At 39.4% G+C, this 22,248-nt stretch overlaps 3 protein-coding genes across 7 annotated transcripts; 1 reads left to right on the top strand and 2 right to left on the bottom strand.

Moving 5' to 3' along the window:
- Nucleotides 1–1,245: 1,245 nt before the first annotated feature.
- On the bottom strand, nucleotides 1,246–6,487 carry LOC306761485 (uncharacterized protein). The gene is made up of 4 exons (XM_079247677.1): nucleotides 6,134–6,487; nucleotides 5,642–5,817; nucleotides 5,505–5,552; nucleotides 1,246–2,353 (listed from the first exon to the last, which is right to left on the bottom strand). Exons 1-4 carry the CDS (start codon nucleotides 6,181–6,183, stop codon nucleotides 1,647–1,649), a joined length of 981 nt encoding a protein of 326 aa, XP_079103803.1. The 5' UTR covers nucleotides 6,184–6,487; the 3' UTR covers nucleotides 1,246–1,646.
- An 820-nt stretch (nucleotides 6,488–7,307) lies between these two features.
- Nucleotides 7,308–15,257, bottom strand: fbxo40.2 (F-box protein 40, tandem duplicate 2). Of its 3 annotated transcripts, XM_079247669.1 has the most exons (10): nucleotides 15,120–15,257; nucleotides 12,976–12,998; nucleotides 12,705–12,884; nucleotides 12,323–12,626; nucleotides 11,560–12,083; nucleotides 10,749–10,928; nucleotides 10,353–10,594; nucleotides 9,170–9,301; nucleotides 7,733–8,060; nucleotides 7,308–7,649 (listed from the first exon to the last, which is right to left on the bottom strand). In XM_079247669.1, exons 2-10 carry the CDS (start codon nucleotides 12,976–12,978, stop codon nucleotides 7,440–7,442), a joined length of 2,103 nt encoding a protein of 700 aa, XP_079103795.1. In that variant the 5' UTR covers nucleotides 12,979–12,998; nucleotides 15,120–15,257; the 3' UTR covers nucleotides 7,308–7,439. The 3 variants fall into 3 exon arrangements, with proteins under 3 accessions (XP_079103795.1, XP_079103793.1, XP_079103794.1); XM_079247667.1 differs by having other exon boundaries at nucleotides 12,323–12,884; XM_079247668.1 differs by lacking the exon at nucleotides 15,120–15,257 and adding an exon at nucleotides 14,886–15,087 and having other exon boundaries at nucleotides 12,323–12,884.
- Nucleotides 15,258–15,558: 301 nt separating this feature from the next.
- LOC306761481 (F-box only protein 40-like) lies at nucleotides 15,559–22,223 on the top strand. Of its 3 annotated transcripts, none has more exons than XM_079247671.1 (8): nucleotides 15,559–15,619; nucleotides 15,722–15,781; nucleotides 16,114–16,293; nucleotides 16,372–17,280; nucleotides 17,901–18,187; nucleotides 18,415–18,546; nucleotides 19,277–19,604; nucleotides 19,787–22,223. In XM_079247671.1, the coding sequence occupies exons 2-8, from the start codon at nucleotides 15,779–15,781 to the stop codon at nucleotides 20,003–20,005; spliced, it is 2,058 nt and encodes a 685-aa protein (XP_079103797.1). In that variant the 5' UTR covers nucleotides 15,559–15,619; nucleotides 15,722–15,778; the 3' UTR covers nucleotides 20,006–22,223. The 3 variants fall into 3 exon arrangements, with proteins under 3 accessions (XP_079103797.1, XP_079103798.1, XP_079103796.1); XM_079247672.1 differs by having other exon boundaries at nucleotides 16,114–17,280; nucleotides 19,277–19,427; nucleotides 19,527–19,604; XM_079247670.1 differs by having other exon boundaries at nucleotides 16,114–17,280.
- Nucleotides 22,224–22,248: the final 25 nt, after the last annotated feature.

Here is a 22,248-nt window from a genome sequence, read left to right as displayed (position 1 = left end):
TATAATCTTATTGGATAACATTTTATCAATAAATTAATTATAAATGGAATCTAAAATTTGTTTCTGAAATTTTCCTTTATCTGTTCCTTATTTCATTTCTATGTATTCATTCAAACAATCTGAGTGCCACTTGGTCATTGAAAGTGTAGCTTAAACATAAAAAAACAATTTAGTGTTATATTGTTTCTTCACCGACAAATTAATGACCCATGATTTAAAGAGGAAAATGCAGGACAGTTTGTCCATGTGTTCATGGTAAAAAAAAAAATCCAAGCAACAGAATGTTGTTAAATCCTGTAAGAAAATGTTTGGATCCCTCCAGTTTAATCCCAGTTAAGAATTAGGACTGCACTGCCCCCCAGTGTATGTGATGTTAACAATCACAACTCATCTTGTGTGTTTTTATTGTGAACAGTATTTATCTATAGGCTTGGGTCCTTCACCTTGACAGGACTAAAACACTGAGTGACAGACTTATTTTAATAAAACCAAAACAAAAAGAATCTGTGAGATTTTAGGAACTTTTAGAAAAAAACTTGAGGTGGTGGTACGATTTATCCTTTTTGATTTGTTTTATTATTCTTTGGCTCCTCAGAAAATTCTTTTTTACATTTTAGTTAAATTTTTTTTTTTTCCTGTTTGGTTTTCTTGTTTCATTTTTTCTTTTATTGGTTTGTGTCAAATAGTTTTACTTCCTGCTTTGCCCTGGACGTACCTTCCTTCTTTTTCCTTACCTCCAGTCTGATTCATCAGTTGTCAAATCTTTTTGTTTATTTTGTTGTGTATTTGCTGTATATTAAGTTTTATTCAATTTGCATTTATATGTTTTGTATTTTTCCACAGTCTGTGGAATCTTTCCCATTTTTGCATCACCTAGAATTTTATTTAAAAAATGTTTACTCCTCCCTTCCAGTCTGCCTCTGGTTGTTGTTTCAACACATGAAAAGTGTGGACAGGATTATCTTTTTTTTCTTTTAGACAAGGTCTTTTTATACGGCAAAGGGGAGGCATGTAGATAAATATCAAAATCATGAATTCAGGAATTCCTTTTGGCTACTTTACCATCATACATTACAGTTCTGTGTCATATTGTTATGACTTACTGGGAGGCTAAGGAACAGCAAAACTCTCTTACACCTTATTGATCATTGAAAACAGACATGACAACAGACAAACTGTTTTGCCAACAGGCACATTGCATGAATTTAATAAAGTGCAAATCATACAAAATGCGCCGAAGCCTTCTTGAGTGAACCTCTGAACCTGGAATAGTGCAGGGATAAAGCAGCCATTTTAATCAACATGGTGAAAGTGTTCATTGATCCAGAGGCAAGGCTACTAATTATAGGCAAAAACTGTGACCAACAGTGTTTAAATGAAAAGGCATCCATATGAATCAGATTTTTCTGGACCCCATTCATCCTTTCAAAATGCATGTTGCACCATCAATGTGACATATTCTTCCCATACATTTATCTATCGGTCAGACCACACACACGCTTATGACAATAACTCTAAATATGAAACTTACTGCAATCTACAGACAACCACAAGCTTACGTCTGTCTGTTCTGACACTTAAGTTATAAAAATGGATCAGATGTTGGCTAAAACCTGCCGGAAGACAACTTCATCCCTCCATCTTTGTCACAGAGCGGTTTCTCCTTCTCCTGCACCCATGTCTACCCTCCTGTGCACCCTGCTGTCCTCAATATCCTCCCACTCATCCTCTGCGCCCTCTCCATCCTGCAGTCTCACTGGTTGCCTCAAGCGAAGGAGGCGATATCTGAGCGGTACCAAGAAGAGGGCAGGGTCTGGCATGGGGTGGGGCCTTTGAGGTGCCGTCACTCTCTCCTGTGGGACACAAGCTCTGACCCTCTCCTCCCTCACAGTGGCACGCCTCTTTTGTTTGCAATCTGGTTGGGCGGGGGAGGCAGGAGGAGTTGGAGACAAGAGCCAGTCTGAGCTCTCCCCTTCATCATCCTCCTCCTCATCATCATCCTCCTCCTCCTCGTCTTCCTCTTGTCCTTTGGCTTCTTGCTCTCTTTCTGCAGCAGACCCCGCACTCTGACGCTGCTGAAAAAGTTTTAATCGTGCTGCATGTAGCTCATGGCAGAGGGTCGTTGTGGTGACATTTTGGCGTTGAAGTTCTCGATTTAGCAGCGTAATTTTATGACTGCGTCGCTTCAGCTCCTCCAGGAATCGTCGCTCTTCCTCCCTGAGACTCCTCCCGAGCGCTGATGCTCGTGCGCGGCCGGCCCGCAGTTCCCCACGAGCAGCCACCATCATATGTTGCTGGCGCTCCAGGAGACGCTCCGCAGCCTCGCATCGCGCTGCCAGCTCTGCTTCCTCCTCTGAAAGACACAAACGAAACACATACGTAGTCGAATATGGATTGTATGCTCATGCGTGCAAACATGCAGATTATGGATAGAAAATACTACAATAATGATCAAAAAGCAATGATGGTGAACAACAAGGTCCCTTTCATGGAAAATATTACTGGAAAACATTGCAAGATGTTTTAAAACACCAGTACAACAGAAATATCACATTATGAAGTGTTGTAGATTATGTGGAGAAAATGCAGCCAAAGATTACCATATCTTTTGGAAATGCCACTCTATTACACCTTATCAGCAGAGTATGAGGGAAAGCATGGAAAAAAACTCAGAGAACAGACCGTCCATTTACATTTGAAGCTCTACTTTGTAATATAAAATCATGAAGAGGCCAATTCATGGGACAAGTGGCAGGTAACAAAAGACCCAAGAGAGCGTTGCAATGAGAGGAACCTAAAATGGAGGATAGGACTGATGTTATGAATTTTATGATGTATTCATCCTCAACTATGGAAGAAAACAGAAAAACTTGTCAAGGACTGAAGAACAACTGGAGAAATCCTGGAAGGTAAAGGCAACATTACCCGTAGCCATTGGAACCTAATGATTATTTGTTTTTATATATACATATGGAAACCAAACAAGAAAGAGGTGTAGTAAATTAACCTAACGAGACCAGGTGAAAACTATGAAAAGAAACAAAAAGGCTATACAGGAAACTGAATTACAAAATAAAACAGGAACCTGGAAAACAAAAAACTTCACATTATAACTATAATGATTATTTATTTATTTATATATATATATATATATATATATATATATATATATATATATATATATATATATATATATACACATACACATATATATATATATATATATATATATATATATATATATATATATATATATATTATATATATATATATATATATATATATATATATATATATATATATATATATATATATATATATATATATATATATATATATATATATGTATGTATGTATGTATATATATATATATATATATATATATATATATATATATATATATATATGTATATATGTGTGTGTGTGTGTGTGTGTGTATTTGTGTGTGTTCTCTCTCTCTCTGTTCTCTCATTTTTTCAAGATAAAAAAAAAATGTAACTAAAAATTTATCTTCACAACAATTAAAATTTTTTTTAGGAGCCAAAGTGGAATGAGGTTTGAAAAGAAATACTAAAAGTGATCTCATTCTTTACAAATCTGTCAACTGAAGCAACTGGTAAGAAGCGAAGACACCAGTGACTGACTATAAAGGTTTTAGTCTGAACACTGAAAGCCTTTGAGCCTAATCTCATGTCAAACTTCTTGATCAACTCCAACCTTCTCTTTCTGTCACAAATCCAGGAACATGTCATCACCAGCCAACTCCTGACCCACCTTATTAACAACAATCTGATCTGTTGAAATCTTTTTATCTGTTTTTTTGCTCACATTGCACCATGTCAAACATTATGGATGCTCATGCTCCACTGAGGTGAAGGCTTTGGAAGGAAAAAGTCTCCATGAAGAAATTCAATGCTGGTGAAATATGAAAAACAAGAGCGTTAGAAAGCCATGTGCAGATTTAGAAAAACAAACCTACTGGTTCATTGTGATTTATAAAAATAAACTTTGAAGAAGTCCTATTTCTCTGACATTATTATCAAAAGCTGTCACAATGCTTGAGCCTTATTCGCCATTTGACGGGCTAACAGACTCTCCTGTGTCACCTGAACTTCCTTCCAGCAAAGCCTACAATGAGTTTGTCAAATTCTTCACGGACAAAATCCAGGATATTTGATAAGCAGTAGGTTCACCAACAGCAGGTTCAGGAAATACACTATGTCCACCGAACTCCTGTTGTTTGGACATCCTGCCCACAGGTTGTGTTTTTTAATGTCTCAAAGACTATGTAGAATATGTTTTTAATATTGTTTTTATTTAACATCCTTAATTTTTTTTCTTTCTCTTTCATTTTCAGTCTTCATTGATGCTTTTCTTTTTTTTTGTAATGTTTCAACGTCTGTCAGTAAAGCACTTTGAATCACCCCGTTGTCAAACTGTGCGATACAAATATACTTGCCTTGCTTTGCCTTCTCACCTGCCTGCCTGTGCTCTTTCCTTGTTCATTTCCCATCTTTTCAACAGACAACACTTAATGCACACCAACAACCCTGCGTTCCTCTTTGGCCCCTCCGTTCCTAGGTGTTCCTCAAAGCTTGGTCCTCCTCACTTTATATGTTCCCTATTGGCCACATCCTTTACCACAACAGACTCCTCTTCTATTACTTGTCAACAATATCCAGATCTACATCTCCACTGTTTCTAGAACCCCGACAAGTCCCGCCACTCTCGCAAGCTGCTTCACAGAAATAAAATCAAGGATTTAAATCAGTTCTTTTCAGCTCAACTACAATAAAGTTAAAACAAGCTATGGAGACCACCCCAACATAACCCCCCCCCCCACCCCCAACACAGATCCAGTTGTTATCAGTGCCAGTTTCTAACAAAACCTGATCAAACAATATTTGACCTGTGCATATGCAGTCAGCTGTATTGTATTTGTACTGTTTTGTGCATAAACAGTGCTTTATAAATACTTTACTTTAATATGGACAGACAACGACACATTTGGCCTTCATAACACTTGGCAGACTGCGATGGATTGGCGACCTGTCCAGGGTGTACCCCGTCTCAGTGCCCAAAGATTGCTGGGATAGGCTCCAGCTTCCCGACGACCCTTAATCGAACTAGGATAATGAATGAACACTTGCCAGAGATGTAACTTCGCATTTGGTGTTAAAATGAGCCCAGGGAGGACATAAATGTGTTGCCTGGTAGCTAATAAAAGCCAGCTGTATGTACAGTTTTACCATGGCTGACATTCGTGCTGGCCTAATTTACAAATGGTTCATTCATTTGCTACTTTATTTCCTAATTTGTCCGATTCGGGTTTACATGGTGGCTTGTGTTCATCCCGGCTTGTCATTTCACCAGAGGGCACCCCATAGACAGGTTACCAATCCACCACCAGAGAGAGTCACACGTGCACAGTCTTCTTCCATGCTGGATCAGTTTCTTCAACATATCATCTTTACCCTTGTCAGCACAGAGCTGTAATTTCTTACCAGCGGTGTTTCTGTCAGGAAACCTGGAGTCCAGCTCACAGCTTAGCTCTGCACACAGGTAGAAGCACAGAAGATGAGACAGGGTGCCAGATATACATATAAGAAATGCAGAAGAGCAGGGTGGCTATTGGACTGACCCTGACAGCGCCTCTTCAGGTGGGTGATTTCCAGGTGCAGACCGGTCAGCATGGCCAGGTGCTCCTGCTTCAGGAAGGCGATGCCCCTCTCCACACTGGCCACCTGCTGCTCCAGCCTCCCTGCGTCCATGACTGCAAACCCACACAACCTGAGCACATAGGTCGATAGCTGATGTCTGCAAAGGACACAAACATTTGCGTCCCATTTGAGGATACCAGAGTGGTGCAGGAGTCAGATTTACTTGCAAACAGATAAAATGTCCAAATATTTGTCTGAAAAGAACAATCTATCATTTGCTTGTCCGCTCAATAGAACAATTAGGCTATTACACCATCTGTTACTGCAGTATCACACCACTCGTGCTTTCCTCCCCCTTTTTTGTCTAACACACAAGATACCTCGTTTAATCTTTTTTTTTTTTTTTTAATAGTTTTATTCATGCACAATTGCCAGTGAACACCTTCAACACTGCTTTAATCTAGCTCACTTACCGTGGCCTACAGTGATCCAGAAGCTGTATCCTCTCCAAACCGCTTCTCATGGACCTCGTTTGGCCCTGGACCTCTTTCTCTGTCCTTGGTGCACCAGAAGCGAAGGAAACAAAGGAGCCGATCAGTCTGCGCAACGTCGCTTGTTTCCCGTTTTGCTCCACAGCAAACTATGTTGCTGTCTGGTGTTTTTTAAGGACTGAATGAACGCTGCTGCAGCCTGATAGAAATAACCTCGTCTTCACCTTCTGGCTTTACGTGCAGTGCGGCGCTGCGTTTCTGAAGCAGCTGGTATGAGGGGTTGTTGGTGCCACCAAGCAGGAGGGGAAGGCGGGGCTTCTTGGTGGTACCAGTCCTCCCCACAAGACAGAAAATCCCATTTTGATCAATTTCTTTGAAAACATAATTGGGAGCTTAAAATTAGATTCAGGAATATTTAGACAAAGATACAATTTTTCAGTATTTTTGAACTTATTCAACGAACATTTAGTAAAGATCATGGAATTAAATCTAAACATGACTTCATACTGGATTTTTTTTTTTTTTTTTTTTAAAGTTTAACCCTTTAATCATCTGATGGATGAATTATACACGATGATATTAAAAAAACCAAACAAAAAAAACCAAACAAAAAAAAAAACTAGACATCTACAGAGGTGCTTTTCTCTATTTTTAATTTATTGACTTTCTATTAAGTTTAATGTAATCTATAAAAAATATTTATAATGCTGTATAGCATAAATATTATATAAAAATGTTGCTTTATAATTTTGTTGTCTAGTTTATCACTCGGGTAAACTTGGTTATTACAATGTATGTAAATATTAAATGGAATAGTTTATTTGTTTATTCTTGACTGAGTATCGGTGTATCTATGACTCACTAATATCCACTGGAGTGAGTAGTTTGGTAAATGTGCAGTGTCTATGATAAATATCTTTTAAATTAAACATGGAAAAAAACCTGCCCGGGCCATCCTTACTAATTAATTTGAGTATATAAAACCTAAACTAAGTGTTTGTTATAACATGACTGTGTCAAATTTAAAATTTCATTGTTGTAATGTTGATATTTAATAAATCTAAATCATTTGCTAAAAACAACAATGAATGTAAGCATTATTATTAAAAAGAAAACAAACTAAAGAAAGAAGAGAAAAATACCAGACATCTCGCAGTTAAAGACTCAAAACTGTACTCGGGCAGACAGCCTTTATTTTGTTTAGTGATTTTTTACATGAAGATTTGATTGAATTATCTTTATACTTGCAGTATTTTCTTCCTTTATTTATTCATTTATCTTCATTTTGTCATTGGTTTCCAGTGAAATGATTAACAAGGCTCAGATTTTTCTGGTTGCTGCTCTTTTTCTGTTTCTCACTCATGCTGGGCAGAGGAACTGGCTCACTGTGCACAGAGGTCTGGTAATATGGACAGACTTTTAAATGAGCAGAAAGAGGAGGAGTATCTGCCATGTGCCATGAATCCACTGAGGAGAACAGACGACTGAACTCCCACACCTGTAGAAAAACAGGAGTAATGAGGAAAACATGAATCACGCCTTGTGATAGACTTGGCGCTGAATGCACATGATAAATCTTACTGGCTTAGCTGTCCACTTGGCTCGTCCATTTGTGGAAGTCTGCTTCTCCCAGCGCAAGGTGACCATCCCTCTCTCCGGCAGCAAAGAGGAGCACACCTGCCTCATGAGCCTGGACACCAGAGACAGCTGGGACAGGGACAGACTGTCCAGAAAGCTGGCCATGTGGCACAGTACCTCATAAGGCAGTGCGCTTAAGGAGTCATCAGCCTCATCGGCTCCACTTCCACTCCCCCTCTGAGCGGTGGAAGAATCCACAGCCCTGCCGGAGGAGTTGTTATCTAATGAAGGTAGAAGGATGGGGCGCAAATTGAAACTTCTCAGCTGCTGACTGTCAGGAAGAAAAAAGATAAGATGACCAGTTTGTCTAACTGATCAACTCTTACCAGATATATGTGATTAGTACATCTGTATAAGACACAAATGTTCATTCATTGCAACTTAATACATGACCTGATATGCCACCAAATTTACCTGTTTTTCACAATTATGAATTTATATATACCTTGGAAGAGTGTATCTGAAAACAGATCCTGGACCACTGTCTATCAGGGTATTTAATAAACTGAGATTTCATCACTTTGGGCTTAGTGCTTATCTATGCATGCTGTTTTGTAGCACTGTCAATATTCTGGGTTCTTTTCAATATTCTGGGTAAAACTGTCAAAAAATCAGCAGTGGGACAACAAAAAGACAGTCAGAATACAGTTAAAAATGGGACGCATAATAAATCAGTAGTCCACTCAAATTGAGACGATAATGAATCATATTTAGGCTACCAGCTCGAACACCTTGCTCAATTATGAAAATGAGTGCTACTGTTGCTTAAATTAACATTACTGTTTTTCTGTTTATTTGTCGTTTCCTAAAGATGTCACGGTGGGCAAAAACTGATCTGTGGTGGTATTAAACCAAAGCACAATCCCAATTTCTCCCCCTTGGCCTTAATATTTGACTCTTAGTTTCTGAAGAGGAGGAATTGGGATAGAGCAGTGGTGTCCAACATCGGTCCTCAAGGGCCGCCGTCCTGCAGGTTTTCAATGTATCCCTGTTCCAACACACCCAGCTTAAAATGAATGGTTCCAACTGTCTATGAAGTTCCACACAATGACTGATTAATTTTAATCAGGTGTGTGGGAGCAGGGATACATGGAAAACCTGCAGGATTGTGACCCTTCAGGACTAGAGCTGTCTGAAGGCCAGAACACATCCTTGCCATGGACAATGCCGGTATAGATTATCATTTTATGTCAGTAGCTGGTATTGTTGTACAATTTATTTGGACTTAACATGAGCATCAATCATAAAGCACATATGATTGTACAATGCAAATCCTGCTATGTACATTCAGCACTAAAAGAACAACATCAATATTTTTTGGATTTGTGATTGTGCGACCAGTTATTAGAATGTAGACCAACAAACGTAGGATGTGCTCACTTGTAGGTGACAGTGGCTTTGTGTGTGGCCGGCTGAAACCTCCTCTGGCTGTAGGTACATCCCAGATATGCCAGCGGACATCTCTCTTCAAACCATCCATTTAGACACATCTGGATGTCACTGTGCACGTTCCTGTAATAAAAATGATTCACCACACATTTTTTTGCACACAATAAACATGTTTATCCCTAATTATACCTATAATTTATATTTGTTATTGATTGTGTACTATTACTAAACAATACTTTTTAAATTCACGTAATACCTAACACAAGTAGTTATCCTGTCATGTTGCTCTTATTATTATGATCATATTATTATTATTATTGTTATTGGTGTTATTATTATTATTATTATCATCATTATTATTATTATTATTATTTTTTTATTTATTTATTTATTTATTTATTTATTTATTTTTTTTGTGAACCTAAAAACACAGGCCTTGACCTGCTTGACCAAAGGCAGAATGAAAACAACAATGAACGGCATGTGGCGTACACCAGACCGTGCGCCTGTAGAGAAACCAGAGGCAAATGGTTTGTGGTCAGGCCTGAAGTGAGAACACGGTAAAAGTTGTAATAGAACTATCAAACCAAGACTGCAAGGATTTGATGAAGCTCAATGTTTTGCTCCTACGTGGCAGAACAGTTATCGCTGCATTAACCAACATATGAGTGAGGTGTTTTTTTTTGTTTTTTTTTGTTTTTTACTGTATACCTTTTCTTCTTCAGTAATATTTTATGCAGTACTGTCTCTGATGAAGACAGACATACCTTATTTAAAAGGTTTATTTGACTAAGTGAAGTGTTAAAGCAAACACTGACTAGAAGAATGAAGCAAGCAATGAATGAATACTTTGATTTTCAGCTGCATTATATTTAATTTTGCTTCCTCATCTTGTTTCATACTGGATTTCAGATGCTAGTTCCCATGCCCCTATAACGTGTTTTACTTTCCCCTTCCTCGTGAATATTCACCACTATTTTTCCATTTTTTTAATTACTAGAATGTTACCTGTTTAATTTTGGGTCCATTTCAGTTTCGCCATCAGTGTTTTTTTTTTGTATTTTTACTTTTGGATTTTGAATTCCCTGACTGTGCAGCATCTTTACTTTAAGCCTTGGCATTTAAGACATGACATTATCAGATAAATCTTGGAGTTTACAACTGACAAACACACCTGAAGTGTGTAGCAAACTCCCTGCGGTGGAAGGTGTGACCACAGAGGAAGGTGAAGACACAGCTGTCTCTGTGGTGTCTGCTGCTCACGCTCTCCGTCTGCAGCTGCAGATGAAGCTTCATTGGTTTGTCTGTCATCACATCAGCCAAGGTGGTTTTTCCTTTAAATGGAGCTGAATGGAAAGAGTGCGTCTGTGTTCCTATATCAACATAGAGCCCATCAGCCCCTTTTGACTCACTGATCTATGCAATCAAAGAAAAATCAGACAAACCAAAAAAGTCACAAACCTATTCAATAATAAATAAATGCTTTTTTGTGTTTAAGACCTTATAAGTAAATTCTTGAAAGGTTTCAAAAGTAGAAAAGCTATATCACACTATTTTGTCCTTTTTGTACCTTGTGACCCATGACTGCCTGTTCAGCGTAGCCCAGCAGGGTGGCGGCTGCTTCATCAGTGAACCAGCTATCTTCACTGGCTCCGAGGTCTGATGTGTCGACACCTTTGCGTTCACTCTGTGGTCGTGCTGCCTGGTCGTATAGATGAACGCGCCGCCTGTAGTGATAACTGTCAGGGACCTTACAAAAAGAAAAATGTGAAGATGCAAGACTGGAGAGAATAAAGCAGCAAACGTTGGACTTATAAAATATCCTGGGAGAATGTAGTGTTCAAGACAGCAGGGTGCCTTTAGGTTCAACTATTAGTTTCCAGTCGACTGGTTTTCGGTAAAATCACCTTTTATCAGGGTGTATCACCATGGAAACTTACACTTGAAACCTAACCTGATGTGAAACAGCCTCTGTGCTTTGTACAACAGGTCCTTGGTTTCAGTTATTGATCCCCCTCTTGGCTGTTTTGATTATTTTATGTTCAGCACTTTGTTCAGCAGTTGCTATTGAAGTGCTTTATAAATAAAGTTGACTTGGCTTGTTTTGCATCAGGCCTGTTTTAGGGCCCAAATATACTCCAGGGAACTCTCTGTGTTGGAGCTTAAGAAACACACACTTGAGGACAGTCTTAGAAATATAGAACAATGTGAGCTGGCCATCAATCTGGGCTCGGCTTTTTAGCTTTGGTCCTTTGGCTTTGCTCTGCACAGTATATAAAGAGGACAAAAACATCTGCTTTGTAATTAAGTAAACTAAGTGTGACATAATAACAAAACTTAGAATATTACTTTTTTATTTAGAGTACATTTAAAGTGATCACCTTGAAAGAGCGAACGGTCTGCACAGGAATAGGCTCCAAGCTGCCATACACAAAGTCTTTCTCCCTTGGGGTACAAGCTTCAATTTGCCCAAAGGCGAGCAGCATGCGCCCATGATGCACCACATACATGTTGTACTCCTGCGGGGTGAGCTCTTGACACAGACGATCCAGAACCCCTTCCTGCCACGGGGCCAGCCCTGTCTTACTTGTGTCAGGTGCAGGGCAGTTTTTGTCCACAGCAGAACTATTTTTCTCTGTGTTTTTGTGGTCTGCAGATGTCTTGGTTTGGCTCTCAGCCTCTTTTGGATCCCTCACACTTTGGGTCTTGGACTTGTCACCAGACTCTTGGTTTTGGTTTGGATTTTTTAGTTTTTCTTGAGCGACCTCACAGCCACCTTTGTCCATGTTGAACATCATCTCAAACAGGTCGTATTTTTCTTTGTTGATGGCTAATCTTTGTCCCGCACTGCTCTGTGGAGCTTCTTCTACTACATCATTTGCACTTGTGCCGTTTCCAGCATGCCCTTCAGAAAAGACACAAGATTAGGACTTAGAATTTGATTTGGTGTATTATCTTTTTAAAACCTGTCATTTTGAGAAGTTTCAACGTGTCTTTGAAAGATTGAATAAATGGCATGTTTATAAGGGATTGAAACATTTAAAGTGTGTATGAAGCCATATAGGTGACCACGCTTCCTCCCATTTCAGGACACCTTTTGAAATATTCTTTTTCACATTGAACCAACGCATATATAAGACTCACTTTCACTGGCATCTCTTTGTGGAATATTATCAACAAACCCTCCGACTGCTGTATCCTCTTTCACCTCTTCCTTTATTTCCTCCTCTTCTGAATCGATCAACTCTGGATAGAGGGGTTTCATTTTAAGGCGATTGTACAGGTCTGATTGATCAACCATAGCCATGGCAACATCTAGAGCATCCACCTTTGCTTCACTGTCCTTCATCACATTGTCCTGCAGGGCATTAAAGCTGTGTGGGTTTGTGTCATCAGTCGGCCAACGAAGCCACTCCATGGAGCAACACACCACGCTGGCTGGACACACCTGAAGGTGAGCTGCCTGTGAGGAGCGAGGCATCTGGAGAGTGCAGCCAAAGGAAGCATTGAGACAGGGAACCCTTACATTAGGGCACAGCAGCAGGTGATCCTCCTCCTTGCAGAGGTGGAATACAGCCCCACAGAGCAGACGACAAGAGGTGAGCACGCAGCAAACAGAGACCTCCACCCGCGCCCTGCAGCGCCGGCTGTAGCAGGTATTACAGTGGGCATGCTGTTGCACCCTGGAGGCTCGAGATCGATGACTCTGAGTGAAAGATAAAAGGAAATACAAAGTGAAAAGGAAGGTAGGTCTTCTTTTTTTTGGCTACATATTTCATGTGACGTTTGTAACTCACCATAACTGGCTGGCTTGGTAACACTGAGGGAGAAATAGAAGAAGTAGGATGAAGTGATATTTTAAGTTGTTATATTAGCTTTAAGTATTGAATCATCAAACTTGTTTTCACTTGTAACTAGGGTGACCGTATCTTCTCTCACCAAATGTGGAACAAAGACAGAAAATGTGGGACATTGTGAGATTCCACTCACTCTTGCCATGACAAAGTAAAAAAAAACAAACCAAAAAAAAAACTTTATATTCTGCTCTTTGGTAATAAAATTACTAACCAAAGATAACAGATGTGTTATTATAAAGCCTCCCTCTAAGTAGCGAGTTTTTTTTGTGACTTGGATTTTTGTGCCATTTCACGTCATATTCCCCGCCGTGTGACATGGAAAAATTACTTTGACAAACCCTCTCACAGTCTCCTCAAACAGGTTTGAGTCAGGAATATATGCTTTCCCAGTTTTTGTTGTAACTACACTTTCTTTTCTTCTTCGCTGCGGTTGTCTCCCAGTCCTCCATGATCAATTGGTGTATGTATTTATTTATTTTCATTAGTGGGTGCACCGGTGCATCCTACATGTACATTAAGTCCCGCCTCTTAATTTGATTTAGGCTACATGAGTGCAACTCAAATCAGCAGGCGGTGTGATGTGACAGCCGTCAAATATTTTGCCACACACAATTAGTAAAAGCCAGTATTGCTTTGTTTGTTTTTTCTTAACAAAAGTGAAGACGGGACGGCGTCCCGTTATGTGGAACGTGTGAAAAGTAACAGAAATGCGGGGCTATCCCGTACAAAGTGTGACCTCTGGCAACTCTACTTGTGACCCTTGAATTTTTTTTGTAGTATTTACTTGTAATTCTTCATTATTGGTCATATATATCCAATGTGACCAACAGTGCACTACACTACAAAGATACAGTCATGCAAACTCCTCTGCAGGAACTAAATGCTTCCATCTTTTCTGTAGTGTGAATGTTGCTGGAAAGTAGTTCTGATACCATCTTTGTTCCGTAAGTTAGCATACTAATATTTATTGGTATTTTTTGGTCATGGTAATGGTATAACAACTTGAATAATGTCAACAGGCCTTATATTTATTGCGTTTAAGGAAGTTTTACCTCTCATCTGAAAATCTTTGTCTGTTCTGACCAGTTGGAGGAAATCACATATTTTAAAATTAAACTTTCCACCAAATAGTTAGAACAGAGCCTGTCCTTGAGTCACTGTCCTGCAGATTTAGGATGTTTCCTGCTGCAGCATGCCTAAATCAAATGGGTAAACATGCTTTGGCAGAACTTGACAACAAGCTGATGAGAGGGCCATCTAATGAATCAGATGTGTTGAGGACCAGAGCTGGACTCCATTGCTTAGAGCATGCCAACATTTCTTCATTTATGCTAAATTACTAATACTCTTCTGTAATTTATTTCTTAAACAAAAGGATGCAAATATAGGATCAAACTCAAGCCATTTAAATAATATTTTGGAGAACACACTCGTCAGTACAAAGATTTATGGTTGTCCAGCAAATGATGTTGATACATTAAGGAATTCCAAAGAACATATACTGAATCCTTTTGAGAATGTGGTGTCTTGATCTAAATGTCGTGGTTACTGCTCATGTTCATGCCGAAATATTTCATAATTCTGCTGTTTTTTAATCTTTTCCTGTTAGGTTCTTGTAATTGTTTCATGACCAGTCAGATTTTCTCTTGGTCCATGTGACCATCTACACAGACCAATCAGCAGCAATGACAGACAAACAACAGATAAAGGCAAAAACAAACAAAAACAAAAATAATTGACCAATTAAATGAGCAATGCATTGATATAACTGCTCTTGTTCTGCATGCACTACAGGATCTAAATTTTAAGCATGCTTAAATGAATACATGCACAAAATTTTACCTGCTCACCTGATTTGATCCCCTGAACAAAACTACTGTTAGATGTAACACATAGATGTGTGTGTGTGTGTGTATAGTTGAGACAAGAGGTTCCGTAAGTAGTAACAGTGAGTTATTAGAGCACTAATGTCATTAAAACATTTAACTTCTTCCTTTGCTGCCAAGTTTGTTTAAACAGTCATTTAAATTTAGATTAAGTAAAACTATGTCAGCACAATCACATCAGTATCAAACTTGTCTTACCAAGTCGTCCGCTCAGATATGTTTTGTCTCAGTGATCTTATAACATTCAGTCCTTGCGTGTGCTCTTTTTGCAGGCAGGTTAAATTTAGCCGAGTAGCATGTTGAGAAGGAGCAATACCTCCCTTCTGTGTCTCTGAGTGACGCAGAGAAGTCAAGCCATCAAACTTTATTTAAATCTGTTCTCATGTTCATTCTACAGCACTGTTAAATCTCCACTAGAGGACACTATTTGAAGTTAGATAAAGCCTCTGACAAATATTTTGGAGGTTGAAATTATTGTCCCACAAAGTCACAATGCTAATCAAAGACAGATTTCTTGATGTTAGGGGCTGAGAGAGCTGGTGACTCACATCATGTTTCAGACCACCTGTGTAACATTTCTTGGTCAGTGCTCAGCTCTATTAATAACACATACATAACACTGACACAAATGTTTGGTCTTTGAAAGCACGAGGCAGTATACTCGGAGTGTGTTCCTCTTCATTTCAACTCACACTGTGGTAGGTTAAAAATCAATATTTTGCACTTCTTTGACTCAAAAGAAAGTTTAGTGTAAAAGCTGACTGACAGTCTGGGAGTGTGTTTTTTTCCCCTGTTTGCAGGACAGACGAGCAGCTTCAGGTTAAAAAAAAAAAATGCGAGGGAAGAAGAGCTGAAGAATGGTATGGTTTAATTTTCCAAATTTAAATCAAATGTTGATGAAAATCACTACTTTTACATCTGTAAGAGGTTGTTAAAGTCAGTGCTTCACATGTCTTTTATGTCATTATATCAACAAATTATCAAAATAGGGCCACACATACAGTATTTAGGACATTTTGCAGCACTTTTAGTTTTAGGATTATCTTCACAATTTTAGATAAATTGCTTAGATTTGATTTAGTCTGCATATGCTTATCATTATGCTGATACATCATGATTCCTCATGTGTCACTACTGGAGCAGATAGGTTAAATTGATGCTCAAGTAACATGTGTGACATGTGACATTTCAGAGTCATCGATCTCGAGCCTCCAGGACACGACAACATGTCCACTGTGATTCCTGCTACAGCCGGCGCTGCAGGGCGCGGGTGGAGGTCTCTGTGTGCTGCGTGCTCACCTCTTGTCGTCTGCTCTGTGGGGCTGTATTCCACCTCTGCAAAGAGGAGGATCACCTGCTGCTGTGCCCTAATGTAAGGGTACTCTGCCTCAATGCTGAGTATGGTTGCCCGATTCAACTACCCCGCTCCTCACAGGCAGCTCACCTTCAGGTGTGTCCAGCCAGCGTGGTGTGTTGCTCCATGGAGTGGAACCGCTGGCCAGCCAACGATGCCCATTCTCATCCGAACACGGAGCTTCATGAAAACCTGGTCAAAGACAGAGAGTGTGGAGGATGTCTTGACCTGGCCATGGCCCTGAAAGACCAGGACCATTTGTTTCACTCTATGAAGATGAAGAAGTTGTTTCCAGAGTTGATCCAGAGTGTGGAGGAAGAGGAAAGAGAGGGGAAAAAAACGAAGGAGGAGAAGAGGAGAAAGAAGAAGGAGGCAGCAGACGGATCAGCTACAAAAGAGGCAAGCAACAACACCTGGGAGTCTTTTAACATGTTTAACATAAATTTTCCCGTTGAAAAACAGCCTGTGCCTGAGGATGAAGATCAAGAAGATATTGAATATCAGCCAGTGTTAACTCAGGAGGAGAGGGAGGCTCTTGCCAGGGCAACAAATGTGGATGCTAACCTGCTGGTAAACTACAATGCCTGGGAACGTATGTTTAGTATGGAGATGGGTGGATGCAGGGAAGCTGAGGGGTCAAATGCAGCAGCCAAAGAACAGTCTAAAAGGACAGGGAACAACCTGGATGCTCTACCCGAGGAAAACGAAGACTCCTGCTCAGGGGCAGCAGCAAGTGGCATCTGCACATTGGCAAGTGGTTCATCCACTGCTGCTCTTAAATCTTCATCCTCTTGTCTCGTTACGAGATCTAAAAAGAACTTTGTGTATGGACACGTGGAACCGATGAAGATAATCACTGTACGCACCTTTAAAATCCCAACCAGCTTTGCTGCCAGGCAGGGCCGCATCCGCAATCCTGGTTTCTACAGGAGAGAGAATAAAACAGTGGATACCAGTGACCTGGGGGTGGTACCAGAGGACATGCCAGTGTGGGAGGAAGTTCAGGTGAGGCAGCTTATTAACTGTATACTAACCTGAAAACACCCATTCATGGATAATAGGTATATGTTGAATAAGTCCACATTTATTCTCCACTGCATTCCTCTTTGTTTTTCTTTTTAAACTTTTTGGTTTCATCCAAGGAAAAGCTTGTGTTCAGCGTCTGATTACAAGACTATTGACAGTAAGAGAATATAACTTAAGTATGACTATCAAATCACTTTGGGCTAGTCCAGTGTATGTCCAGTTTAGGCAAAATACTCTGAAGCCAATTGTGTGCTGATCCCATGAGACCTTCCTGGCAATGTCCAGAAGCCACTGGTGTGACACACACAGATTGCACACTCAATCCAAATATTAAAATAGACAACTCAACAATGTGAACCTGGGGTTGTCGTAGCTCTGTTCGAAAAACATTGGAACAGTTTTTTTTAAAGCACTATGTAGAAGTAAAGCTAAGAAAAAAGGTTTGAATCATATAACTTCAGATATATGTAACAGCCCAAAAGTGCAAAATGCAACTACAAAAAATACAATACAGACAACCAAAACACAGCAACACTCAGATGGTCCAACAAATCAGTCCAGTTTTTTTCACTGCATGGTGTGCTGGATTTTCCTCTTAGGCTTCCTTGCTGTGCTCCCTGGAGAGGGAGCAGAGGGGTCACCTCATTGCGGAGAGCATTTGTACAGACAGTCTGCTGACTGACGAAGGCACACAGACCTACAACTTCCTGTCCGCTCCTTTCCAAAGAAACATGTCGCTGGCTGATCTGACAACTGGAAAACCACTGGAGTTGCACCTTCAATTACAGACGGAGAGCGTCACCAGCCGACACCACAAGGCCAACTCTGCCTTCACCTTCCTCTGTGGACACACCTTCCAGCGCAGAGAATATGGCAAACATTACAAGTACAGCTTTTTTTTAAAAATTATTTTCTTAATTTTTAATTTTACTGTCCAAAAATATCAGTTTCTTCATGTTTTATTGTCATTAATTCATTAAAGGATTATTTACCTTCACTATTTCTCTGCTCTGATCAGATTTGCTCTCATGCTCTAAATCCTACCCATTTACCTTTACAGTGAGAAAAAATAAGCTGTTGCTAGTAAGTAATGATATATGCTGCTAAATGCAGGAATGTCCACTGTGACATCCAGATGAGTGTGAACGGCTGGTTCGAGCAGAGATGTCCACTGTCATATTTGGGCTGCACCTATAGCCAGAGGAAGTTTCAGCCTGCAACACATGAAGCCACCATCAGCTACAAGTAAGACCAAAAGCCTGTCTTTATTGAAAATTAACTATATGGAAAGTTTGAAAAGAAAAAAATGTTTTAGATGTTTTAAAAACAACACAAAGAGAAATCGTTCAAAGTCCGAAGAGTTAGGTCTTTTCACTCTATTGTTTGTCTTGTTTTTGATCTTTTGTTTCTTCAAGGCAATTTTTTTAACAAATTCAAGGCAAAGTCTGTCAAGAACAGCTCTCACTGCTACTCAGGTTAACCGTAAACTAGACATGGAGCACAGTAAGGAAATGCTGAATATAATAGATGTAAAGATAAGAGGGAGCCTGTGGAAATAATTTAGGACAGTTTCTCACAATGTAGATTTTATCTGCAGTTGATAATATCACTGAAGTCTGTATTCTGGGGACGAAGCAGAAATCTGTTATTGAATGGAAACAATTGACAGGCCTCAAGGCACACAACCATAGACTGTATATGATATATTATATACAGTCTATGTACACGACAGACATGATTGTGTGGAGGAATTATTACTTGTGCTCAGTAGCAATACTTCTAAACACCAAGCGTGGACAGTTTGCTGTTGGATCAACCATTGCAAGATAAACTATTACTTTTATTTCTGACACATAAGGTTGCTCTTATATTACTTACTTTCAAAGAGCATTAACGACGTATTTATGCTCTGCTGCTACAGTCATGCTGTACAGTGAAAATCTGATGTTCATTCAAAGATCATCTTTGCTTTCAGTGACGAGCTGAACTGCTTCAGCCTGCATCCTACAGTCCCTGCCAGTCTGGATAACAGCTCTCACAGCACAACAGACTCCTCCAATGCTCAGAGGACAAGAGGTAGTCAACATGGAGGAAGCCGGGACTCCCTGAGCTCGTTGCCCTACGAGGTGCTGTGCCATATAGCCAGTTTCCTGGACAGTCTGTCCTTGTCCCAACTGGCTGTCGTGTCTCAGCTCATGAGGCAGGTGTGCTCCTCTCTGCTGCAGGAGAGAGGGATGGTCACTCTCCGCTGGGAGAAAGAAACCTCCTCACAAGGAGGTGCCAAGTGGAGGGCAAAAGAGAAGGCAAGTTAAGAGGCAGGAAAATTTACAATGAAGAATTCCAGGGTGCATGTAAGAAATGTTTTATAGATAAAATGTGTGGAGTTAAACTCAGGTCAAGTATATTTAAGAGAAACTGATGGGAATGTCGTATAGATACTGAGAGAAACTTTGTCTGTGTTGCTTGTCTCGCTTTGTGGCTGTAGGTCTGGCGATTCAGCAACTTGTTCTCTCCAGTGGAGACCTGGTGCTTCAGAGATGTCCCATCGATGTCGGAGCATCTGAAGGTGTGTCCATACAACAAGATAGAGTTAAAGACAGAGAAGATTCCCCTGCCACGCATCCAAGACGAAACGCAAACAAACAAAAGCTGTAAAGGTCCCACGCTTGTGACTTTGTTCCAGCAGAAGAGGATCCCGATGTAGCTCTGTTGTTATGAATCACTTAGCTGTGGACCTTTTCTACATTTTCTTCCCATTTTTCCATATTTAAAAAAAAAAAAAGAAAAAAAAAAGGCTAAATTATGCAGAACTGAGTTTTGACAGTAACACAGTGATGGTAAACTATGTTTGCACCTTTAGTGTTTAAATCTAAGCTTATTAGTAAAGAATCTCAGAGGAGCACTGACGACTAAGTTCAAAATAAAGAAAAGAAACAAAGCATTGAAGGCCGAGCTAACTATTTTTATTCAGATTACTTACATGTAAAGAAAAATAGTTGCTAGATTATGAATTTATATTCTCATGGTTTGCTTTCATATTATGTGTGACAATCACTGAAAGAACTGCAACAAAATCATAAGTCAATAACTAAAATATTTGAGGACATCTTGGATATGAATTATAATTAAGTTTCCAGTTTCTTCCTCACTTTAAGCTTCATATCTATTAATCATATTCTCTTTAAAAGCTTTATTTTAACATTATAGCTTTCTGAAATTATGTTTTCTTGAATCTTAAAGCATTAGCTAAATTATATAACTTAATGAAAAATCCATTAATTGTGCTATTTAACAAAAACATCAGGAAAAATGTAATATTGAAAAAAGGAATTTAAGATATATTCTTTGAATATGACACACTTTTGTTATAACTCATTGAAGGAGCTTAATAAAAGCTAATCTGTGCACCCGCTAACATTTCAGCATAAGACATGAGACACTCCCTTTAATCTAATGAAATCTAATGAAATACAAGCTGATATATTTTAAATATGATTTGAGCAGTTTGTCCTGTTATGTCTAGAGAGGAGTTTCTGTACTATATGTTTCCAGGTTGAGCCAACTGGTGGTGTTGAAGAGCAAAGTGGACAAAAAACTGTAAATGTCAGTTTTTGGTCTGTTTTTCTGAACTGAGAGGAGAAGGAGGGAAAGGAAATTAATCTCCACCAGGATGGAGACAGGCTCCCTGTCACACTCAAGGGATCTGAGCAATCTTTTTGCTTCCGAAAGGTTACTCCTCTATCATTAATATCAATGAAGTAATCCTGACTGAGCTGAGAGAGAATAATCAATGATAAAAATATGATGATAGACCTCTTTTAGAATTTCTTACTCTATTCTATTGTGATATGCTAATGAAGCATCAGCAACAAACTTAAAGTAGAATCATCGTAAATCACACAAATTACCAGAATCTGCAAGAATGAATATGAAAATAAACTTTTATTTTCACCAACAGGACAGTTAAAGGCAAACACACACCATAAAAATGTACTTACTATAAATGAATCTGTTTTAAAATGCTGTCACATTGAAGTCCCACACATTTGAACACACAGTCAGGTAATGTGCTGGCATGCTGCAGGGAAACCAAGTCGTGACCTGTGCTGCCTCTCAAACATGGCAAAAAATTAAACATGCAGATCAAGTTTCAACACTTCTGAGAGTGTTGAGAGCTGAGAGGATGACTCTGCACTTTCACTCAGTTATCACAACACGCGGGATACTTTGCAATATTAAGATAAAATCCTCTTTTTATCTTAAGGCATCAACACACACCTGTTGACTATCTTATGATTGGTCCAACATTAGTGATGGAAATGGCAACCAGATTATCACTTCAATCTGGAGTAGTGATACCATAGTCCTGCTGTCTTTACTGGTTTGGATGTTTCCTACTGCATCACACCTGAATCAGATTGATGTGTCAACATGTATGGACAGAACTTGACAACAAGCTTTGGAGGAGAACTATTTCATTTGAATCAGGTCTGTTGGATCGGGCTGCGATGGACTGGTGAGCTGTCCAGGGTGTACCCTGCCTGTCGCCCAAAAGCCAGCTGGGATAGGCTCCGGCTTCCCCGCGACCCTGAATTGGATTAAGCGGTTCAGAAAATGAATGAATGAATGGATGTTGGATCGGGGAGACATTTAAAACCTGCAAATTAAAATTGAGGGTAACAGATGGACACACCTTGTGTAGCTCATCCCTTGTGAGAGGAGATTATAAAATTACAACTTAATCCTGCTTTGACTTTATTAGATTTATTTTGTTAAGGAACAGATGGATATTGTTGTCTCATGGTTCTGGTTGATTGAACTTGATGGTTTCTAGAAGTCTCTGAATGTGTTATTTAGTGTGTTGGGGTTGTGTATGACAAAGTTTAATTAATACAATAACACATAAACAAGCTTTCAAGTTGTCTGTGGCAAACTTCTGTTTCTTTT

Source organism: Telmatherina bonti (assembly GCF_933228915.1).
Source record: "Telmatherina bonti genome assembly, chromosome: 10".
Lineage (NCBI taxonomy): Eukaryota > Metazoa > Chordata > Actinopteri > Atheriniformes > Telmatherinidae > Telmatherina > Telmatherina bonti.
Note: the sequence above shows the minus strand (reverse complement) of the source record. Positions and strands in the feature narration are given on the sequence as shown.